The sequence below is a fragment of the Cavia porcellus genome, unplaced genomic scaffold (assembly GCF_034190915.1).
Source record: "Cavia porcellus strain 051 isolate PalLab524CR breed Dunkin Hartley unplaced genomic scaffold, mCavPor4.1 scaffold_21, whole genome shotgun sequence".
In the NCBI taxonomy this organism is placed as follows: Eukaryota; Metazoa; Chordata; class Mammalia; order Rodentia; family Caviidae; genus Cavia; species Cavia porcellus.
In genome coordinates this window covers 42,371,242-42,393,646 of record NW_026947504.1, presented here as the reverse complement: position 1 = coordinate 42,393,646, position 22,405 = coordinate 42,371,242, and the positions used below count along the sequence as shown (strand labels likewise).

Sequence of the window (22,405 nt, the reverse complement as noted above, 5' to 3'; positions counted from 1 at the left end):
GTGCAAGTGCATATATGCATATACATTTTAATATATAATTTTATATTTCATTGATACTTTTACTGATTGTAAATCTAATGCTTTTTAACTTTACGTCCATGGTTGCAGAAAATTCTGTCGTTAGCAGATTGCCACGGCCTTTCCCTGTGGGGTGTCTGGTTATTTGCCAACACTTGTCATCTGTTAAGTCTGACACAGTGGACATGTGCTCTTTCTCCTAGCTGGTCCACAAATCAGGATGGCATCTTAGCACTGCCGTCCCTGCTGCCTCTCACTAGTGATTTCTTATTTCTCCATCCAGATGAATTCTTTTCTTCCTAAGTTGGATGATATCCATTTTGTATGAGTTTACATCTTGGGTCTCACTGTATGAAACTCCAGAGCCAAAAACCAGATTGCTCTCAAAGTGTCAGTAGTCAGCTCCTGCTGAACAAGGACATATGGCATGTGCCCTCTCTCTCTCCCCAGAGGCATCATGAAACATTCTTTTAATATTTTCCAGAGGGCCAAGAAAATGAAAGCAAACTAAAAAATATTGTGAGTGGCACACATTGCTTGCGGGTACATTCTGCCATATTTTGAGGGTTGAATATATATTAACATGGGCAAGCATATTCCCCTGCTTTTAATAATGTGCTGTTACAGGCAGATTTTTTATAGTGATGCACACAGTAACAGGGTCACATAGGTCCTTCCTTCTGTCTTGTGCCAGGGTATCTTTGGCAGTGCCCTGTGGCTAGATCCATTGAGATTTCTGCCTGTGCTTCAGAAGCAATTTTCCAAATGGCCAAAGGGCCCCTGAGGACGGGCTAAGGAGAGTAATAGCTGCTGACTTCAGCTGAGAGAGATATGCTTGATATACCTGTTTCGTGGAACATTCTGAGTTCACTAAGGCAAATTCATAGAGCTGCAGAGCACTTAGGAGAGGTCAGAGCACCAGGGTGGAGTGTTCTGGAAAGTAGCCTTCATGTGTGACTCTCTTGGCTCCGTGTAGACTAATGACACACATGTCAGGGGCGTGTGTGATGCAGTCATGAGCAGAGACAGAAACCTAGAAAGCTCCCAGCTTTCCTTTCTCTTGCACTGTTTGCATTTTTAGTGATAAGGCACCAGAGCTGCTTTAAAATCTCAGGCATTAATCTCTCTCTCTGTCTCTGTCTGTCTGTCTGTCTCTCTTTCTCTCTCTGTCTCTGTCTCTCTGTCTCTCTGTCTCTGTCCCTCTCTATCTCTCTCTGTCTCTTTCTCTGTCTCTGTCTCTCTCTTTCTCTGTCTCCTCCACCTACAAGCCTGAAGAATTGCTTAATATAATTTCTGACTCTAACAATGGGTGTAAGCAGGCTCTAATCCATCAGAAACTAAAGATTTAAGTGTCATTAACATAGGTTACATCCACCTAGAAAATCTATTGATTTCTTAAGAATCTCAAACCACGCACCTAAATTTTAAGACAGCTCCTTGAGAACTTGGACTGAGAGGTGAAGAAAGTTTAGACATCTCTGAAATAGCTGATTGCTATTCTTTCTTGCCTGAGGACTCTAGCACCTGATAGCCAACCCACTATTTCTCATATTAGAAAGAAATTTCAGCCCAGAGAGGTTTGACAAGGCGCTCTTGAATGTCTTGATTCTTCGCCATTGACAGTTACCTCTTGCCCTAGAAGTAGATAAGACTTTATGATGATTACTTGTAAACAAAGAAGACTGTTTACTAACCCCTCTTTGTTAGAAAGTGGTCTTCTAATCATTCTATGAACTGCAATCATCCTCTAGCAGTTGCATAACTTAACCAAAAAATGTGGAGTTCCTAAAGTTCAGCCACCCTGAGTATTTGTAGGGCCACAGAGAAAGACAACGTGTAGCCTGTGTATCTAGGACTTTAGCCTTACACAAAAGATTGCTGTGGAATTCAGTAAAAGCTCTGGAGAGGAATGCATGGGAAGCTGAATTTCTTTACCACATTTTAAAAACGATCAAAACAGAACCTACAAAGAGGGAAACCCCTTAACCCAGAGTAACCCTTACCCATTAGATGCATATTCTGCTCTGCTCCCTAGGTAAACAGCAGTAGATGGAAGATGGGTGCAGATTGAGAAGCATGAAGTTCAATAAGACAGTTTTTGCCAAATTGTTTTAAGTACACGCATAAAACTTAGAGTCAGTTCAAGTCGGTAAAGTTTGGACATTTGTCTCTGGTAGCTCAGGTTCCAACCTTGGTTCATATTTAGTAGAAAGATGACCTTACAAATTGATTTCCCTGAGATGAGGAGGAAGCCAAACTTTTCTGTCGCTGCTGCCTTATGTAGAGGGGCTCACGAAAGGTTAAGAATATAATTTCAGGAACGAACAAGCCAACGGTCTGTGTTTTTCATCAGCAAGCCAGGTGTCTGAAGTTCTTTTCCATCGGCCAAACTGCAGACTCCTGAGGACAAGGAGCAGGCTTCGTTCATCTCTGAGTTTACCAAAGCTCCATGCTTGTTTCTCTTTGCCAAACAATTACAGATACAGCTGTATTCATAGTTCAGGGTTTGGAGGGACACAAAGACATTCTATAAGGTTTATTTCTGGCTAAGTGTCTTCAGTTAGAGAAAGTGCTTACATTTGTATTCTTACAGCTTACATTAAGTCCTGACACCTGTTTTCAGGCTCATTTTGCAGCCCAGCTAATTTCCTATAAACATATTCTATGCTTTTAGTCATTAAGGATTTTATTGTATAACTTTATAGTTCTGTCCTTGAGGAATTAATTTTGGTGGTCCTCCATGAGGCTTATTGTCTGATGTAAGCTATGTAAATTTAATGGAATGTTTAACCATATTATGAAAGACTCCTGGGAGGGAAGCCACAGTCAATCTTGTGTTCCCCGCTGTGCAGTCTTGCTCTGGGACAAAGACTGCTAGCCAGGGTTCCTGGGAGCCAACCCACCCATATACTTACTGGGAATTCTGCTTCTTGACTAACTGGAGGAGGATGCAGCCTTCCTGGATCCCACACCAGCCCTTTGCCTGGAGTGCTTTGACATGATTCTTACAAGGAAAATGAGGATCAAATGGCAAACATGGAAATCACATAGCTGAAAAATCCCCTTGTGTTAACAGCCCAGGCCATTAATCTGACATTCCATGTTGCAGAGGTACAGGGAAACGCCAACTTTGAGTTTTGAGCCTTACAAAGTACCTTCCCGTTTCTGGCCCTGCCAGAAATATCTGGTGGGATCAAAGCTGTCAGTGCAGGTATGGATTCCCTGCCATCAAATGAAACATTTTAAATCAGAGAGAAAATTACTTATAGATTCTAGTCTCAGATTGCTTTCTTGTAATCTTTTAATGATTGATGAAAAGCAGAACCCAGAAATCCTTCAAATTTTTGTTTCCCTCTTGAAGATGTTCAAACTTTCAAAGACTTCAGAAGCTCCTTAAGAAGAAAGGGACCCTCATATAATCCAAGCCTTCTGTAGTGTGTGGCGGTCCTGGGGAGGGCAGTAGTTTTGTTACACAGCTATCATCAAATAAACCCTGGCTATTGTCTCATGAAGTCGAAAAATGAAATTGTGGACAGAAGGAGGTTAGAGGGGGAGTCAGTGTTTACTGGAAATATATGAGAGAAAAATAGCTCTTCATGAGTTACTATTATATATCCTAATTTTTTTAATTTTTCCCCTTAATTAAAACAAACATAAGAAATAACTAAATAATTTTTTTAAAGAATAAGGGGGAGATTGAGATAAAACAGGACATAACAATATAACAATAGAGTTCAAAGCATGACTGTTTCAGCAACCTAGTACTTTACCACCAAATAACCCGACTTAATAGTAGTTACCATAGTGTCTGTCTTTTTCCTTGAGATATTTGGATAAAACTTCATATACTATAGCTTCAAATAAGAAACCTGATTTTAACACTGGAATGTGCCTTTGGGAAAGTGAATGGGTTTTAATTGTACCCTCCATTTTTCCCTGTTAAATGAGACAGCTAAAAAAGATCCAAAGAGTCCTGAAATAGTTGTACTCTTTCCTATACCCCTTGAAAATACGTCTATCATCCCTGAGTTCTCTAACAAAACTCACAGAAAGGCTGTCACACTGAACTGAAATCTAGATGTATCTGCTTCTTCGCGACCCTAAGAAAACTTCAGAAAATGGTGCTGCCCTCATGGATAGAGAACCTCAAGGAAGACTGTGCCAGAAGGAGGGGAGAAACTCACATCTGCTTTTCATTCTTGCTGTCTCACTTCCAAGAAGAGAGGAACAACTTAGGAGGAGGAGTTAAGCTTGGAAGCAGCAATAGCACTGGTTTTAATGCAAGTACAGCTCAAGATTTTTGTCTATGTGAGCGTATTTCTTGCTCTTGCACTTGGTTAACCCATAAATATTTGCATAGTTCTTTGTTTTAAAAACAGAAGAGTGTTTCACAAAATATTCATGCCCCTCTGTGAGTTAAGAAATTAATTGGTAACAAAATGATTCAACTCATCTGAAGTTAAATTTTATTTAATCTTTTGTTTTTCTCTTTGCAGGTCAACTGCTAGGGAGTATGCTCTGAAAATCATCAAGAAAAGCAAATGTCGAGGCAAAGTATGTGTAAAGTTTGTTCTTATGGAAAAAAAGGGTTCTAAAGTGAAAACAGGGATCAACTCCAAATAAACACAAACTCACCCTGAGAGTTGCATTTTGGTGGAACAGAATGCTATATGCTGGTTAGAATATAGTTTTATAAATATTCTTGGAATAAAAGTTAATTGGAACAATTTCTTATCTTTGTTTTACTTTCTTTCCTTATTTTTGTGACCTAATCATTTGAATTTAATCATCTAGAGATCTTCAATATCCTTTAATAATTTTAGGCTTCCAGCTTGCATTTTACCAAAATACATCTGACAGTATAATTGTATTATTTTGAGTCAGCTTCTCCTGGGTTTTGTACATACTGATTAAGTTAACTTTTCCCTTGGACAGGAGCACATGATCCAGAACGAAGTGTCTATTTTAAGAAGAGTGAAGCATCCCAACATAGTTCTTCTGATTGAGGAGATGGATGTGCCAACTGAGCTGTATCTTGTCATGGAATTAGTAAAGGTGCGCATTTTGGAAAAGAGATAAACTTTCATGTATAGCATCATGCGTTCCTAGGTTATAGTGATCTTCTCTTTATTTCTCCCCACCAGTATCCAGTCTGTCATGTCTGTGTATTGGCACAGTGATTAAGAATATTTAATGCAGGACTGGGGATGTGCCTCAATGGTAAAGTACTTGCCTAGCATGCACCAGGCCCTGGGTTTGATCCCCAGCACTGAAAAATAAAATGAATAATGATGGAACTATACTAGAAGGACGTAAGACCTGCCCATGTAGCTCCTCAACCTAAGGCACACTTCCCTGTGCCTCATGTTCACCCCTCTGTCTAATACAGGTGTTAAATACCAATACAATTTTTGTCATCATTGTAGTAGGATATTGTTAATATTTCTATGAACTAAATCCAAAGGTATCAACAATTTTTCAAAAAGACTTTAAATTTTTAGTCACCAACATAATAAAATAATAACAGCTATAGTAATAATAATAATAATGTAAATAAACCACTTCTTTTCAGAGAATAGTGTCATCTCAGTGTTACATAAAATTTTCTTTTTACTCTATGAAAACATAGAATAGCAGATCAGCCAGGTGTTGGTAAGGTTGACTATTCTCATCATTTCCGTACATTTCAAATTTTGAGCAATTAGAAGTTTTAAAACCTAGAATGTTTCACTTTCTTGAAGGTATTTTTTCTTGAAATTTTTTTTCTGGTCTTCTAACCTACCTGAAAACTTCAGTGATTGCTACTTTGGTTGTAAGGTGTTGTAAGTTCCCTGTCCTCCTTTCTGGAATAGTTCTGTGTACCAGCAGCCAGAGTCCAGTGCTTGAGGATCACTCTTGAATCTTACAGCTTAGCTGGTGACCGTGTAACATGGGATTTTCTTTCCTTTCAGATTTAAGACAAGAAAACCATTTAATACACCGACTTGTCACTGTGCAGAAAAGTGTCCAGCCTATTCCTAAATAGAAACATGCTCATTCTTTTCAAGAGTTGCTTGATTTTAGAAATGCTGGCTTTTTAAAAACTTAGTGATTGCCTATTTAATTCTATTCGCCCTTTTTTTCCTACTTCAGTTTATGACCTGTTTGATCTGGGAAAGGGAAGGCTTGTTTGCAGTCACGCGAGAGTGTGGTTATGATTGAGGCTGATGAAACTACTGTCAGGTTTGTGGCTGAAAAGGACAAAAACATGACAGTATTTTTGTGGTAAAACTATCACTCTGACAAGCTAAGGTCAATTTTATTTATTTGGATTTACATGTTGGTATTTTATTATCAAATTATCTTTTTACCAAATTTGTAAATTACACTTTCTCTAGCACCAAAGATAACATTTTTGCCATGACATTATTTTTTATACCAACAGCTTCAAACCATATATATTCTAAGTGCATATTGTTTAGGTGGCTGCTGTTGCTTGACTTTGGAGATCTGCCACTAAATTAAATTTGGAGATGAGAAATGAAAGAGGCAAAGGCTCAAGTGTTTGTAGCACATTTTGTGGGAAATCAATCTGATTGTCACTCATATGCTAGTTGAGGGGAGTATAGTAAGGTCCCCATTGCACTTACCAGCCTTTGTGATGTTCTTCAGTGACCGAGACAAGGTCACAGAGGGTCTTCAGTCTCGCACTGAGATCCCACAGTTGTGTTATGAAATAATACCCTTAAATTTAGTCACTCAAAATTGCTTCGAGACCAAATCTGGAGTCTTTCTTGGGAAGGTGAGGCCAGCCCCAGCCTTGACTTGAACACTCCCCTGAGGAATTTGACCAGGGCCTCTTCTGAAACCCTGATGGCCAACAGTGTGTCCAGGAGAGTCTAAAGCTATAGAACAAACAAAGACTGGATTCTGGGAAACAGGGATGCAACAGTTATTAAGTGAAATTCCATAAATACTGGCAATAGGACTTTAGGATTCTGCCCTCCAAGCCATGTTCCCGCAAGCTTCTCCTGAGCTCAGAGAAAGAGAAGTCTAGAAGAAGGCACACTGCTGGGGGCCCGCAGTGGCCAAAGAAGACTGACCCTAAACAGTGAAAGGGGCGTTCCAGAAAGGGAACCCTAAAGGTGACAGACTTGGAGCCCACAAACTTTGGCCGGTTTGAGCACAAGAACAGAAACATCCTACCATTGCCAGCCACTCGGATCTGTTTGCTCCCTGCCCCGTCACCACTTCGAAATGGTGGCTTGATGAAAAGAGAAAGAGGTTTTACTCAAAACTTGTTTCCAGGGGACAAAAGGGCCTCACATTGCCACAAATAACTGTATCGTTGTGTTCAGTTGTGCAAGGCCCTTATACAGTAAGAAGAGAGAACACAATAAGACAAGAGACAGTAAAATGTTTTATCCTCTGGCCGTCTCAGGCTTTTTTCTCCTCACTCCTTTCCTGAAACTGGAGCCAGCATCTGCATATTCTACCCATTTCTCAGAAGCAAGGAGAGCAAGAGGTAGTCGTTAGGAAAACACTCTGTCTTTAAAAGAAAAATGCTAACTCTTAAGGACACATGCCCCATCTGTCACACTATCTGGGGCACAAAGGCTATTGTCTCAGGAAATGGCAGAACAGCTGGGAGTGAAGGAGTATGCCTGTAATCACAGTATATTAGGAAGCTGGGGCAGGAGGATCACACGTTCAAATCCAGCCGGGAAACTTAGCAGTTTAGCAAGATCCTGTTCTAAAATAAAATATAAAGAAGAGCTGAGGATGTAGCTCAGTGTGAAGGACTTGCATCCAATCCCAGAGCTGCCAAAAAAAAAAAGGCAAATGAAATTATACAACCCAAAATGAACATTGGAGGCGGAACATAGAAAACCTCTGCTTAGGCTGTGGAAAAGGAGTGGTGATTTTTTTGAGAGAAAGAAAGCAACAGTAACTAAAGAGAAGGTAAATGTTGTGCAGGGTGGGGCCACACAGGATGCTACACTTTGAATAATTAGATACGGTAGCTCAGAAGGAGAAATACAAGAACAGCTTTAAAGACAGAACTGGGAAGGTTTGTTGACTGTTCATAGAGAATAAAGAAGCGATGACAGAATGCTTGTCCTTCAATTCTGGAGTCCCTGTGGGGGCCCATAGGCAGCCATCCACACCCAGTGTACCACCGCCAAGGGCTCCATTCAGTACCCATGTACATATCCAGCCTCCCCCAGAGATAGGAGACAATGGGAAAACTTACCTCCCCTTTGAGAGGAAAACAAAGTTGAGAGATGAAGAGTTCATTTGGAAACAAAATAAAACTATGTGCTTAGTTTGAGAATTGTTACTGCTTAAGGCACATGGAAAGAAGTTTCCAGCATGCTTGTTCTGATCTGATCTGCTTTGTTATGTCTTTTGTCTTAATCTCTTTAAAATAAAAAAAAAATTTTTAAAAAAAGAAGTTTCCAGCATGGAGACTATAGAGGACAACAGAAGATCAAGTCCAGGTAGTGAGATTTAAACACTGTTAGCCTCCAAGGACTGCATTTTGCTTTTGCTATTTAAAGACAGAAAATTAAGTCTCTTATTAAGTAACAGATGAACATATTTGGGAATTGTGTTTGGCTGTCTGGTGCATTGTATGCAAGAATAATGGAAACGTTGTTAGTAAATCACACAGGAATTCCCTGAAAGGGTTTTAAATAAATATAACCTAAACTGGAGGCCAAATTTGCTGTTTCCTGGAGTAGCAATAATTAGCAAGGAACAAGGGAAGCAAAACTTCAGATGAATAATAGTCGGAGAAAACTTTCTTTTGAAATTTCTCTACCCTCCCCCCCACCCTTTCTCTCTCATCTTTGGTGTGATGGCTTCTGATCCGTATTTTCCATTCCTTACAAGGAAGCATATTACTGAAAAAGAAAATGCTACATCCACTCCAAGACAGCTAAATCTAGAGAGTCAGATGAGTGTGCGTGTGCACGTGTGTGAGAATAACTTCACAAGGCAGCAGAAGCTTGTGTTCCCTGTGCAGTATTACTCGCTTGTCCTTGGGAAGGCAGAGGATTATGAATTTGCACCTCAGCCAGAAGTTGCATGAGGCAGGTGGCACGTGCCACAAAACGACCTACATTCCCCAGGGTTCTCGAGGTCTGTGCCCTGGGGACTCAGGTCCATGACTCCTCCCAGGTGGGGGTTGTGGAGGTGGCCACATGTGCGATGTCAGAGAGCCCTCACCCTGAGCTTTGGAGGGAATGCCATTCTTTCATAATGAGAAGAGAAATCACCATAAAGCCTTTGGTCCTTGGAGAGCCAGGGGGCAGGAAGACCCTGCATCCATTCCTCATTTTTCCTGTGGTTTTTGAGCTTCTCTGCAGGCAGCACCATTGCCCATGTGTTAACGTGCTGTCTGCCTGCTGCTTTTTTTCTCAGGGCGGAGACCTTTTTGATGCCATTACTTCCACTAACAAATACACCGAACGGGATGCCAGTGGGATGCTGTACAACCTGGCTAGTGCCATCAAGTACCTGCACAGCCTCAACATCGTCCACCGGGACATCAAGCCCGAGAACCTGCTGGTAAGCGAAAGGCCAACTGCAGGGCACCCTGCACTCCGAGCCCTCGAGCCTAAATGTAAATTTCCCCCCCTTTTTTTTCTTTCTTTTCTGTTAAACATTTTTGCCTGAAAAGCTCATTTCTAGCTCAGTGTCTCCTGAGAAATTAATTGTTGATGTTAATCTATCCCTGTTTATCTACTGCAAGGAATACTGGACTTACTACCAAACAAATGCCAAGCAAAAGAACAGAAACAAAGCACAGAAGTAGGTGACATTTTAGGTTAGGAAAAGATAGTGACATTAGCGGCATCAACATGTATATTATTTATCTGCAGTAGTTTTATATCATGAAGTTAGAAAGTCCACTTATACTTCGAGCTTTACATTGTAATGATGTGATCTGAAACCTAAGAGAAATAAATCACAAGGAGTTTGGACACCAACTCCTTGGTATAAAAATAATCATGAAAAAGCCTTCTCCTACTTTAAAACTGTCTAGTTTGCTTTGAATTCCATATCCCTAAAGAAACACTGATAGCTCTCCACACTAGCAGATGAGGGTCCCTTCTTGGCCCTATTATTAAGGACACAATTGAGAAAAAAGAAAAGAGGCAGAGGCTGGTTACAGGGAGCTGTCTCTCAGAAATATGGAAGTAGCATGAATTTTTACCAGCTGTTCCAGCTGGTACTTTAATTTTACATAAATATGTAAAATATATAATATTTATAGTATATAAATGCTATGTACATATAATATAATGTAATATAATGCAGTAATTTTTTCCTTTCATTATCCATCCCTGGACATCATATGCAGTATGAGATTTGTGTTAGCCCACGTCTTCAGGAACCTGCAAATTGAAGGTGCTCTGATGCAGTTTCTCCAAGGGTGGTCCAAATAAACCCTCCTTCAGGATTACTCCCACATGCTGATTACCAATGCAAATTTCTGGCTGCGTATAATGGGTTACATGCCTGTAATCCCAGTGGGCTGAGGCAGGAAGATTGTTATAAATTTGAGGCCAGGCTGGACTGTATGGTAAGTTCAAATCAAGCCTGACTGCATACCAAGACCCTGTCTCAACAAACAAACAAACTTCTGAACTTCTGTGTATCTCTACCAAATCAGAAATTGCAATCTGGTGGCAGAGCACAGAAATCCATATTTCAAACAGCTCCCATGAGTAATCTGAATACATGCTTTGGTTAAAAGAGGGTGAGAAACTTAACTTCTACACACAAATAAAAGCTTGTAAGAGCTGCTGCAATTGAGAACCACCCACGGGCTCAGCCATGTGCTAAGTGCTTCAAGGTCATTATCTTACTCTTTCCTCACAACCACCAATATGGGCAAAGTGCTTTGGATGTCCCATTTCATAAGGTCAAAGGTAAGGAAACTGGGTGCCTGGAAGGCAGATATCCTGTCTGAAGCTGTAATAGTGTAAGAAAGCGAAGATCTCAAAGTAGCTCTGACCTACTCTAAAGCCACCAGACTCCATCTAGAGGAAAGTTTACTGAGCGCTTGCCATGTCAGGCCCTATGCCAGGAAACAAGTGAGCATGCATTGCTTCGTGGACTTGCCATCCAGAAAGAAAAGATAGGCATTCAAGTAGTTAATTCTTTGCAGTTATGCTGGTAAACTTGTAGTTACTGGCTACAGCTAATGAAGGAAGCTGGGGTCAATGATAGAGTTCTGACTTAATTGCACCTCAGATTTCACGTTTGTAGGCAACCTAAACATTCTCTTCTGCCCAGTTGCCTCCTTGAACTGCAGTAATTTTCTGCCAACTGCGTTTGTTCTTTCTGTGCCCTGAATTATGTAGAACTGTCCCTTAAGAGCGGACGTACAAGTGGGCCTTTGTTTAATAACTTCTCTAAGCTCTGAAATGTCAGTAATTGAAAATTAAAGTTTACTTCCTTTTTCCCATTTTCATTTCCAGTTCAGTTTTGGGCACCGTTGTTTATTTGTTCCACATCATAGCATTATCTATTTCTGTAAATTGTATACTTTTACTAAAGTTACAATTTGCAGGATCCTTTCAAGTTCTGTGCACATTGGAACATATCTTACATTGCATTATCCAAAAAGTCAAAGATGCTCCTTCTTTTTCTTATTTTTTTTTCTAATTTAAGAATCTGAAATACATACAGAAACAATTGCAGTCATTCATGATACAAGGCTAAAAATATCGCATGAAAACTATCGATTCTGTTCTCCATTATAGTAATTTTTTACTATGGGGGACAGATGTTGGCAAGTTTTGCAAGGGTTACTCTATTACATGATAAAATTTTAGAAATACATTTAACAAAATTAGAATGGCACCTCTACGTGCAGGTTAAATCTCTGTTGCTTTGAAACTGTGTTAAACTTTCCATGGAAATACAAGAGTACGATAGTAGGGGGTACACCTTGACATAATGAAGATTTAAAATCAGATGGACAAAGTTCAAAGCCAAGTTCTGCATTCTTCCACTAGCGGGTATCATGACCTTGAACAAGTTAAGGGCATTTTGTGAAGGCAAAGACATACATAACTACTAGTTCCTCTTGGTTTTTTGCTCCTCTTTACTTGTAACAAAAATAACATTTTCCCTTTAAAAAACTGTTTCCCAGTAACATTATATACAGTAAAAATTTATATTCACTTTTTTGACACTGCTTTCCCCCATGCATGGACTTACCATTTTTAGCAAAATGTGGTAGCTTACACTAAAAATGCTATGGTAAAGTTACTGTAAACAAATTATTTTGAATTCATTTACGCACCTTCAAGAAAAGTTACCCAATAAATAAAAAGACCTCAATGCACATTTTGTTTTACTGTTTCATTTGAAGATCTGAAAAATTCTGCTAACGTGTGAGATAGCTTTTTTTGCTAGTTACTTGTTTGCTGAATACTTGTGAATACAAAATGTTTTTTATAAACATCTAATTCACCTATAGGTTTCTGTAAATGGGTATGCAGAACTTCTAGCATTTTTATTTCATATTATGCCTATAGCATAATATAAAAAGTAGCTTAGCTTTAAAGATCTATACTGATCATATGAACATTTTATTTTAGTTCCTCATCAGGTCAAAATATTTTAATAAGAAAATACGATCTGATTTACAATGATGTTTCAACTCCATTTTAGACAGAAAAATGGGAACTCACCCAATAAAAGCACCCCCTTATAAATATATTATTGTATGATTACTGAAGTTTTTCCTCCAAAAAAACCATGCCAGTGATTATGTGATTCTTTTCCCTTTACTTTTTATTGAGCCTGGTGCATAAGAACGGTAGGGATGAGTGGCAGGTGAGTGGCAGAATGGATGAGAGGTGCACACGAATGAGCGTTACGTCCTCACAGAATGTAGAGGACAGAGCCCGTGGGACAAGCCCAAGTCATTCCCCGTTTCCCGGCTCATCTATTACAGAGGGGGGCACATTGTCCTCACTACAGACCTCAGTGAGCACAGAGAGGAAGCACCATAGCAACACTTGTGCACCAGACAGGAGACAGAGGGAGAGGAGAGGAATTCATTGTACTGGAGTCACCACTAGATGGCAAGCTTGTATTCTTGGCCACAAAACTCAGTACTACCTTGATTTTTCTAGGGAACTGGGTAAGTCCTTAAAAAATAGACACCCAGATGTTACCTCCTTACAAAATGTAACCTTCACTGGTAAAAATATAATCTACATGACTGTTTTTATTAGATTACAGATGTAAACACTGTCATAAAAACGTACGTTTAAAACCTTTTCCCTCCCAAACCCCCTAGTAGGAGAAAGCAGTTTCCTGGAGAATCTGTACCTTCTGTTCAGAAATTTGCTTTTAGGAAATTCTTCCTGAGTGTTTGTGCTTGCTCCAGGGCACTCACAAAGTAACACTCATAGCTCGTGATCCTCCAGTCACTCGTGGATATTTACCTAGCAACTTTGTCCTGTTCAATCCGAGGGATAATTTGTATGTTTTTGTGTTTGTTTTATTTTTCTTTCTTTCTTTTTTTTTTTTTTTTTTTTTTCGTCTTTTTCTTTTTTATCGGTACTGGGGATCAAACTCAGGACCACACAAGACCGCACAGGCGCTTATGCCACTGAGCTAAATCCCAAGCCCCCATTTGTTTGTTTTTGTGTTTTGGTCTTTTTGAAACATGGTCTCACTATGCTGTTCAGGCTGGTCTTCAACTCACTTTACAGCCCAGGCTGGCCTCCATATCACAGCAATGCTCCTGTCTCAGCCTCCCGAGTGTGGGAATCACACGCATGCACCACCACACCCAGCTCACATTTTGTGTTCTAACTCCTCTTAATTTCCATTCAAGGCAACAGCAAGCCCAAAAGATAACAGATTTCCTTCTGCCTTAAACCCAAGACTCTTACTTCCCAAATAAATCCATTTCATGGCAATATAGATAACAGCAGTAGACAGTGAGTACTAGAATAGAGCTGAACAGAAACACACCTGGATCAGTTTGCAGTCAGTCCTCTGTAGTGTCTTTCTTCGGGATCCGTGGAGGATTGGCTCCAGGCTCCCTACGGAGACCCAAACTGGTGATGCTCAAGTCTGTTGTATAAAATGGAATAGTATGTACATAGAACCTGTGTATATCCTTTCATTTACTTTAAATGATTTCTTGATGATTTGTAATATTTAATATAAATATTATACACATGCTTATTGCACTTTATTTTAAAGGAAAAAATGTCCGTACATGTTCAATACAGAAACAGTTCTTTCTTAAATATTTCCAAACTTCATATCCGGAATCCCCTGATACAGAAGGACAATTGCATTATGAACTTAAGTCACCAGACTATGCTGATTAATGGATTGGGAGTTGCCCAAAGGCAGGGAGTCAGGGATCCTCCATGAGTCTATCACTAGCCCTCCCTAATGGTCATTGCCTGTGACTTGAGATGAACTGTATTATACCAGATGACAGAGTCATCCAAAATCAGTAGAGTGAAATTTAACAAGACATACACATAAGTCTCTGCAGACTAAGTGGTTTTGGCATCATTGATTTATTGATGATTGCAGAAAGAGTAATGGGAAAACTTGACCTGACTGTAGGTCAAAAGGCAATGGTTTGACCATAAGTTCAGTGTGAGTCTCAGTGGGACATGGCGGCTAAACATATTAACGTGCCCTTAGACGTCTTTCACTGCAAGAGAGTCACTGCCAATGGAGCCTTGTGCTTTCTCATTTCACCCTACACAGTATGGTTATAACCTGCTGTATTGTATTAGAGACCTGGGGCTCCCCCTGAGAAGGGATGGACCACATGGGGCAGGTGGCGTTTGTCAAAAATACAAAAAGCAGCCAACAGAAGGTAAATGAGCTTTTACACGCCGTATTTAAAAGCAATAAACTGTAACTAAAGCTGGGCATGGTGGTGCACACCACTGGTCCCTGCTACTTGGGAGGCTGTGGCAGGAAGCTTGCAAATTCAAGGACAGCCTTGGCAATTTATCAAGACTTCTGAGAAAAAAAAACCCCACACACAAGAGAAAATATTATTAAAAGATTCTGTAATTGGTGAAAGGTTTAGAGTAATATAATAGCAAAATTTTTTTAAGTTATACTCCTCTGAAAATAAACAGGCCCTGATCTTATATAAGTAGTCATTAAAAGTGTTCAAGCAGAAACTGGATATCTTTGGTTTTGGTTTTGTTTGTGTTTTTGTGGTGCTAGGATTCGAACTCAGGGACTTGGAAGTCAAGCACTCTACCACTGAGCTACACCCCCAGCTAAAATGATTCTTTTCATGTGTGTGGCAAGTGTAGGGAAAAGGCTTTTTGCTCTTTGAATTTAGATGAAAGAAGAGAAAAAGAAGACAAACAGCATTTTCTCATTGTTTATTACAATGATGAGCCAAGCATTTACAGCCGTCCCGAGGATCTGTGGTTTTCAGTTATCATACATGCATGGGTGAATGGTCATTATCAAGGGATCCTTTGCCTTGGCATTCACTTAGTACAATCTTTTTTAAAAAAAACTACTAAGTAATAGGCAGTCAATGGCTTAAATAATGTGTATATACTATGGCCAAGAAATTCCAGTACTACAAATGTAACCTAAGGGGGAAAAAACTAGGTACATATCTAATGATGTGTGTTTGTATAGAGGTGTTCATGTTAGTCGGGGTTTTTTAGTACGGGGAAAAAAAAATCCCAATGTGTTCACAGTTTTGACAAAACTTACCTCAGAATGCTAATTAGTTAAACAGTAGCACGATGGGACATTCTGTTTAGAATCATAGACATTGAGGCACCTGAGCTCAATTTCTGGCTCTAGACTTATTAGCTGTGTAACTTTGGGAATGTCATGAAGTGTATCTGATCTTTAATTTTCCCATCTCTAGGAAAGGTCAGTGAGAATATTTAATTAATAGGATTGTTGAAGGACCAAGGACCGAATGAATCAAAGCACACAAAGTCCTTGTCATGATGCCTGGTGCATCCAGTGTGCTCAGTAAGTGGTGGGAGTCATAGTTGTCTTGGGATTATTATGGTACATATACATCATGGAATATCAGGCAGCCACTGAAATAATTGTATATATTTATGCTCATTCACTTGGGAAAAGAACCAGGATTTATTATCCACTAGGGGAAGAAGAGCAGAAAAAAGACAGACAGACAGACAGACAGACAGTTAGTTCTTGGAAATCCATAGTCCATTTTGTTAACAATGGCCATGTCTGGGTATCAAGATTATGGGAGAGTTTATTTCTTTTCTCTATAGTGATCTGTCTTTTCTAATTTTTATACAGTGACATTATTGGATATTAATTGTGTGACAAAATACAGTTAAATTTTTAAAATGTGCAATGATATTGAGTTCCCACAGTTTTGGCAAAATCCTAGATTACAATTCCTAACAGGATCTGGAATGTCTGTTTTGTGTATCATGCTGCAGCTGTATGGAACTCCTTTTTAGATACTTTCATGACTATTTTAATTTGAGGAAAAGAATCGGGTTTCCTGGAATTTCTGTTTACTTCTTCATCTTCCCAGATATCTCCGGTGTAATACTTGAAGAAGTGATTTTATTTCTTCCTTTAATATTGTTACCACTCCTTTGGCTTATTCCTCTCTGGGTTCCATGCAACTTTTATTGTTTTCATTATTTTACTTAACACTTGGTATCATAAATATTTGGCATATGTATATAGAGTGTTTTTATTAGAGTTTATTTTTCCCAGAAGGTCTCATTCAAAAATATGTGATCATCAAGTATATCTTGCAAAGTAACTCCCTGCTTAAATGTCGTTACGCCTTATTTCTTAAAGATTAAGATTTAATCCATTTGCCTTAGAAAGCATCATAACAACCATATTCCATAGCTGAAGGGAAATCAGTCTTTTTAAAGGGATACCATAAGTGTTAAAAAGTAAATTGACCTTTTTTCATGCTTTTGTCAATTTCACACCACTTTTATTCAATTCTGTTTGGTGAAGTAATTTTTAGTACTTATTGACCTCCTCCGTGAAAACCATTTCAGTGGTTACTAATGATTCGTTATTCAACTTTTCAACAAGGCTGTCCTTGAATTTGTAGCAACACAGAGAAGTGCCTTGGTCCAACACATCTGTTATATTAGTCAGGTTTTAGTTCTCGATTATGGGAATCTCAGAAACCACTTGACTGGGTTCAGGTTATCTGTGAATTTTCATATTATTTTATGGCCAACGGCTGCATTTTATGGCTATATATTAAAGGTTTTATTTTTTCAAATAACTCTTCCAAATGGTCTCAATTTTCCATCCAAGGGAAGTCAAGCATATGCCCAGATATCTACTGTTCAGCAAGTTACAGATAGTGCAAAGCCCCAAATAAATGAGAAATAGACAAAAATAAAACCCTTGAATGAAAGAAAGAAAGAAAGACTAGTGTGCCTAAAACTCTACGTTCCTGACCTTTCACTCTGTCTCCTTTTGGTTTGTCATATCTTCAGCTTTTAATTGGAACTTTTTTCATAATTGCTGCCATTGAACACATTTAGTCTGTCAAATTGTGGGATGTCTTTATAGCTATATAATAAACCCTAGAGAACAACTTCTCTGACTGTAACCATCTGCAATGATCACAAGAGTAGTTTACAAAATACTGACAGTCTTTATGGTAATAGGATACATATGGCAACCCACAATTATGTGTAGCTGCATTCAATTAGTGTTGTACAATTACACAGTTTTATTGCTTAGTTAAAACAGTGAAAGCACTACATAGTGAGTAATTTGCACTAATCCCCATCTCTTTAATAGCTCCTCGGTGTTTAAAGTATGAGGAGACATCGATAGCATTTAAAGGACCTGGAATGAACATTAAATTATATCTCATGTTGTGAATACTCCTTGACTGACAATGAATGTACTCCCACTTCACGTGTGGGTCATATTTTATAGAGCTTTAAAATACAGTAGCCAAAAGTTCTCCTTACACTAGAACCCCACACGTTAGATAAGGTGGCCAAGTCTCTGCTTGCAGCCTGCTAACGTCCTTTCTGAAAGGTGATCAGTTGGAGAGAAATACTGAGGAACAGTGAGAATGGACTCCAAGAGTAATAGCCAAGGATTCAGTGTTTTAAAGGGGAACTTTCTCATTTCTAACTTTTAATTAAAAACCTGGATCAAGGGGAATTTATAGCTGCTATTTGGGAAAATGTTGAGATGGTTTTGTGACAAGGTGTATGTATGGGGTTCTGTGTGTGTGTGTGTGCTTGAAACAATGTATTGGACAATCTGTGACCTTTCACAAAGTTCTAGTTACATTTGCAAATGGCTTCACTCTTGCTCTTCTGTAACTGGCTTTGCAACAGATAAGGGTGACTGAAGCTGCTGTGCCGGCGGGCACTGACGGTGAGCCCTAGTTGTGGGTGGATGCATTATGCCCCTTAGGAGAGGGCTTCTACTGCAGGAGAAGAAACGCTGGACTATGTTCTTCTCCATCCTTCTCCCAAAGTGTTGACAGGAAAAAAAAAAGACCAAAGTAACCTTGTTTCCTGCCCTGTCTGACAATATGTTAAACAGAATTCCAAACTCGAGGTCTGGACATTTACTCACCTGCAAAAACATTTTGTTGAAGCATTTTTAATGCGCTTGTGTCTTGAAGTGTTTTCAATTACAAGTAATAAGCCTTTGCCTCTAAGCTGTCTTTGTCTTGCCTAAATATCCCTTGAACCTCTTTATAGTCATGAAAATTCTACTCTAATTGCAAAACAAAAAGGAACATTTTACAGGTGACTAAAGAAAGATTTTTAAAAAGGAATATTCAATCTACAGATGCAATGTATTCTATTTAAATCATTTTGAATTTTTCAAAGTGTTACTTTCAGGTAATCTCCATTTTCTTTATTTTAGGTAGATTTCATAATTCTTTTTCTTATGTTTGTGATGCTGAAGATTGAATATAGGGCCTTGAATTTTTCTTATTTATTGAAAATTGCTCATCTTATATATCATTATTTTAAACATAATTAGTATATGGCTATATTTTGAATGGAATTCCTATTAAACTACAGATACTTAAAAGCCAAACCCTGGCTGCCTGTAGGAGACTTACAGGTCATATTTAGAACTATAATGGAAGTTAACAACTGGATCCTCCAACATCTGGTTTTGTAAATCTTTTTAATAAAGTTTGGTGTAATAGAAACTGAATTTTAAAAAAAATTAAAATTTCTCCATAAATAGGACTGAATAGGCCAAAATCTATACAATCTCACAAAGCATATATCATGAATGTTTGAACCTAGCAGAACATCAAAGCAAGTGGTTATTTTGCATTTTAGAAAAGTTATTGGTTGCCACTTGTAGTACCTTATGCCTGTAATCCCAGCACTCTGGGGAGGAGGCTGAGGCAGGAAAATTGCTGCAAGTTCAAGGCCAGCCTCGGCTTCATAGTGAGTTCAAGGCCAGCCTCGGCTTCATAGTGAGTTCAAGGCCAGCCTGAACAAACAGCAAGATGCTGTCTTGAAAAAACAAAAACTCCCCTAAACAGACAGACTGAAAACAAAGAAAAGTTATTAAACAAAATGGAAGTAAAGAAGTAAACAGTTTTGCTCTGAGAAATAAACTAGATTCTGCTAGATGTTTATATCTCATATTTCTCATGAAAACATTTCCTTATTGTTTAAATGACCAGAATGGCTGGCATGTTAGAGCTACAATTTAGTGATTTCTTAGGCTTGAGAACATTTAGGCCCTGAGACCTCAAAGCCCTATCCCAAACCAGTTTATGGTGACCAGGACTGCACTGTTGATTCATAATAGTGTCCATCTCTGATTATAGCTGGTCACATGGCTGTCCCTGCCCTAACCACCCAAGTGCAGGTGACCCCACAGATCTTTGAGTGCCTTTCCCAGGCATCATGATCAAGCCCAAATTTGATCATGATGTAGAGCCTTGGGAAAGAAGGCTTCACACTCTGAGTGTGGACAAGTTGTAAAAGAATAAATTCTACTCAAAAGAGACACAGTCTCTCCAGACAGGAGGATCTGTTTGTCTTCCTCTGCCAAAACAGTTGGATCCAACTGGTCATTGCTGATACTGCAGCTCAGCTGGCCAAACATCTGCAGTTTGTGCTGCAACAGAATGCAGAGTTAGTCGACTTTTTCTGAGGGCAGACATGGGGTGTGAACGGTAGCAGTGCTCCTGACGTGCGGAGATGTCTCTTGCTGTGCAAGACTGCTTCAGCAAGTAACAGATGATCCTAGAGTGATAACAGAAGGACATCCAGTCTCAGCTTGCTGGATGAGTTTTCTCTCTCTCTCTCTCTCTCTCTCTCTCTCTCTCTCTCTCTCTCTCTCTCTTTTCCTTGTGATGTACAGGGAAAGAAAGCTTCACCATTTCCTTAAGAAATCTGAAGATTGCCCTTGCTGGAAGTATTAGATATGTATTGCAGTTTTCTTTTCTTTATTTTGTTTAGTCTAACTGAGGGCACTGAAGAAGAATTACAAAGAAACTGTGACGCTGCTTTGAAATCACAGAGGTGTTTGGGGTAGTGTTTAGAGCATCTCATTTGGTTTGATCATGAGCTAGAATTAAAGTGAGATAAATACTTGCTAGAATGATGGCCATCCTTTTTGATTTGTTGAGTGAAACCTGGAAACTTTTGCTGCCTTAATAAGGTAACCTGGACAGAATGCTGACTCTGCACCCGATTTATCTCTCCAAATTGCCACAGGTGAAGTGAAATGTTAATGTCCCTTTCACTTATTAATAAAAAATGTAAATAGATCTCATTAGGAATTTGGAGCTCTAAAAATGAAGTATTTCAGCATGTGCATAGATAATTTTTGTTCATTCCCTGAAGGACTGTTCCTATGTTGGAAGGAAGAAGTCACTCTCATAAATTGGGGAGGCTGCAATAGAGAATTTCTGTGTTTCATTTTATTATGTAAATTGATTTTAATTGCAGAGAATATCAAATACAGATAAGAAAAAGGGGGAAATATCTCTATAATCCTTACCATCTGACACTAGAGGCACCAATACTGTGTTCTTACAGACTTTCGGTCATATTTTTTTCTTTAATATGAAAGAATCTGTAACCTGCTATGGTCAATTGCCAAACTAAATGTGTTACAATAATTTTAATGGTCCACTATTTTAATGGTCAAGAATATCTCATCGTAAAGGTATACTAATTTACTTGACAACTTTTCATTTACTAATTGTCCATATATTCCATTTTGTGGAAATGTAAAGAAAGATATTCTTCTAAGGATATCCTTGCATAATTGCTAGATTTTTTAACTGTACATGCTTTAAATTGAAACCTGTGTCTCTCATTTTTCTAAGGAAAGGTTTTGGAGCTCTTGATTTTAAGGTAACAGTGGTTTTCGCTTTTGTTTTAGGTATATGAGCACCAAGATGGTAGCAAATCCCTGAAGCTGGGCGACTTTGGACTGGCCACCATTGTGGATGGGCCACTGTACACAGTCTGTGGCACCCCAACATATGTGGCTCCAGAGATCATTGCAGAGACTGGGTAAATGCTTCCCCTATGTTTAGTGCTTGGGTTATGAAAGAGCTGGCCTGCTTCAAGCGTGCTGCTCCATCCAGACAGCCTTAGCTATGGGATTTCTTTCACACCTAAAAAAAAAAAAAAAAGAAACCCTTTGCAGTGGGTGCTAGTTTCTCTGCTTCCTCAATTAAGTTGCCAATTACAGCTGTCTTGTTTAAGGCTTTTATTTGGCCAGTAAAAGGCAGAACAGCAGTTATTAAACCCAGAGCAAAAAATGTTCAGACTAACAGAGAGACATACAGCGATGGTGACTAACTCACTTTCAAGGATAAAAGTTACAGACTGCTGTGTGCAGTGGTCACAGTTTCTGGTGGTTGTCTCTCAGCTGCACTTTTCCAGCCTGGTTCCCTGTTGATCCTCTTAGAGATCTGTTAGTTTCTTGTGGAATATAAGCACTCTTAGGAATCAGAGGGCTACTGGGAATTTGCTGGCTTCTATGTATAGATTCATATCAATGAAAATGAAAATATCTACCCTAGAATGAGAAAGGAGAAAATGGGAGCACCTACTGCCTACTAAGGACCTGCTGTCTGATAGGTCTTAAACTTGTGTACTAAATTCATGGTCTCCCACTAAGCAGACCAGTTCCCGCTGTGCCTACGGGGACTCGGAGACTCTGCACCTGATGGACTAATTACCCTGCCGGTCATGACCAGTTAGTGGCTGAATTAATATTTGAACTCAGATCAGGCTGAGAAAAAGGAGCTTCCAGTAAAAATCCATAGACAGGGCTCTGAGGTGCTAAACATCGACAGAAGGTATGGGGAGGGGAGAGTGGAAAGGGGACATTGCCCTAACATCTCATGAGCAGTTTTGACCCATATCCG

The 22,405-nt window shown here is 39.2% G+C and overlaps 1 protein-coding gene across 6 annotated transcripts in view; it reads left to right on the top strand.

Moving 5' to 3' along the window:
* The window catches only part of Dclk1 (doublecortin like kinase 1), a 329,654-nt gene that overhangs the window by 270,082 nt on the left and 37,167 nt on the right, over positions 1-22,405 (top strand). For all 6 annotated transcript variants that reach the window (XM_003477423.5, XM_023560569.2, XM_013140987.3 and 3 more), the window contains 4 exons: positions 4,515-4,572; positions 4,954-5,073; positions 9,424-9,570; positions 21,409-21,542. In XM_003477423.5, the coding sequence (XP_003477471.4) occupies positions 4,515-4,572; positions 4,954-5,073; positions 9,424-9,570; positions 21,409-21,542 (459 nt within the window). The remainder of the gene's footprint in view (positions 1-4,514; positions 4,573-4,953; positions 5,074-9,423; positions 9,571-21,408; positions 21,543-22,405) is intronic.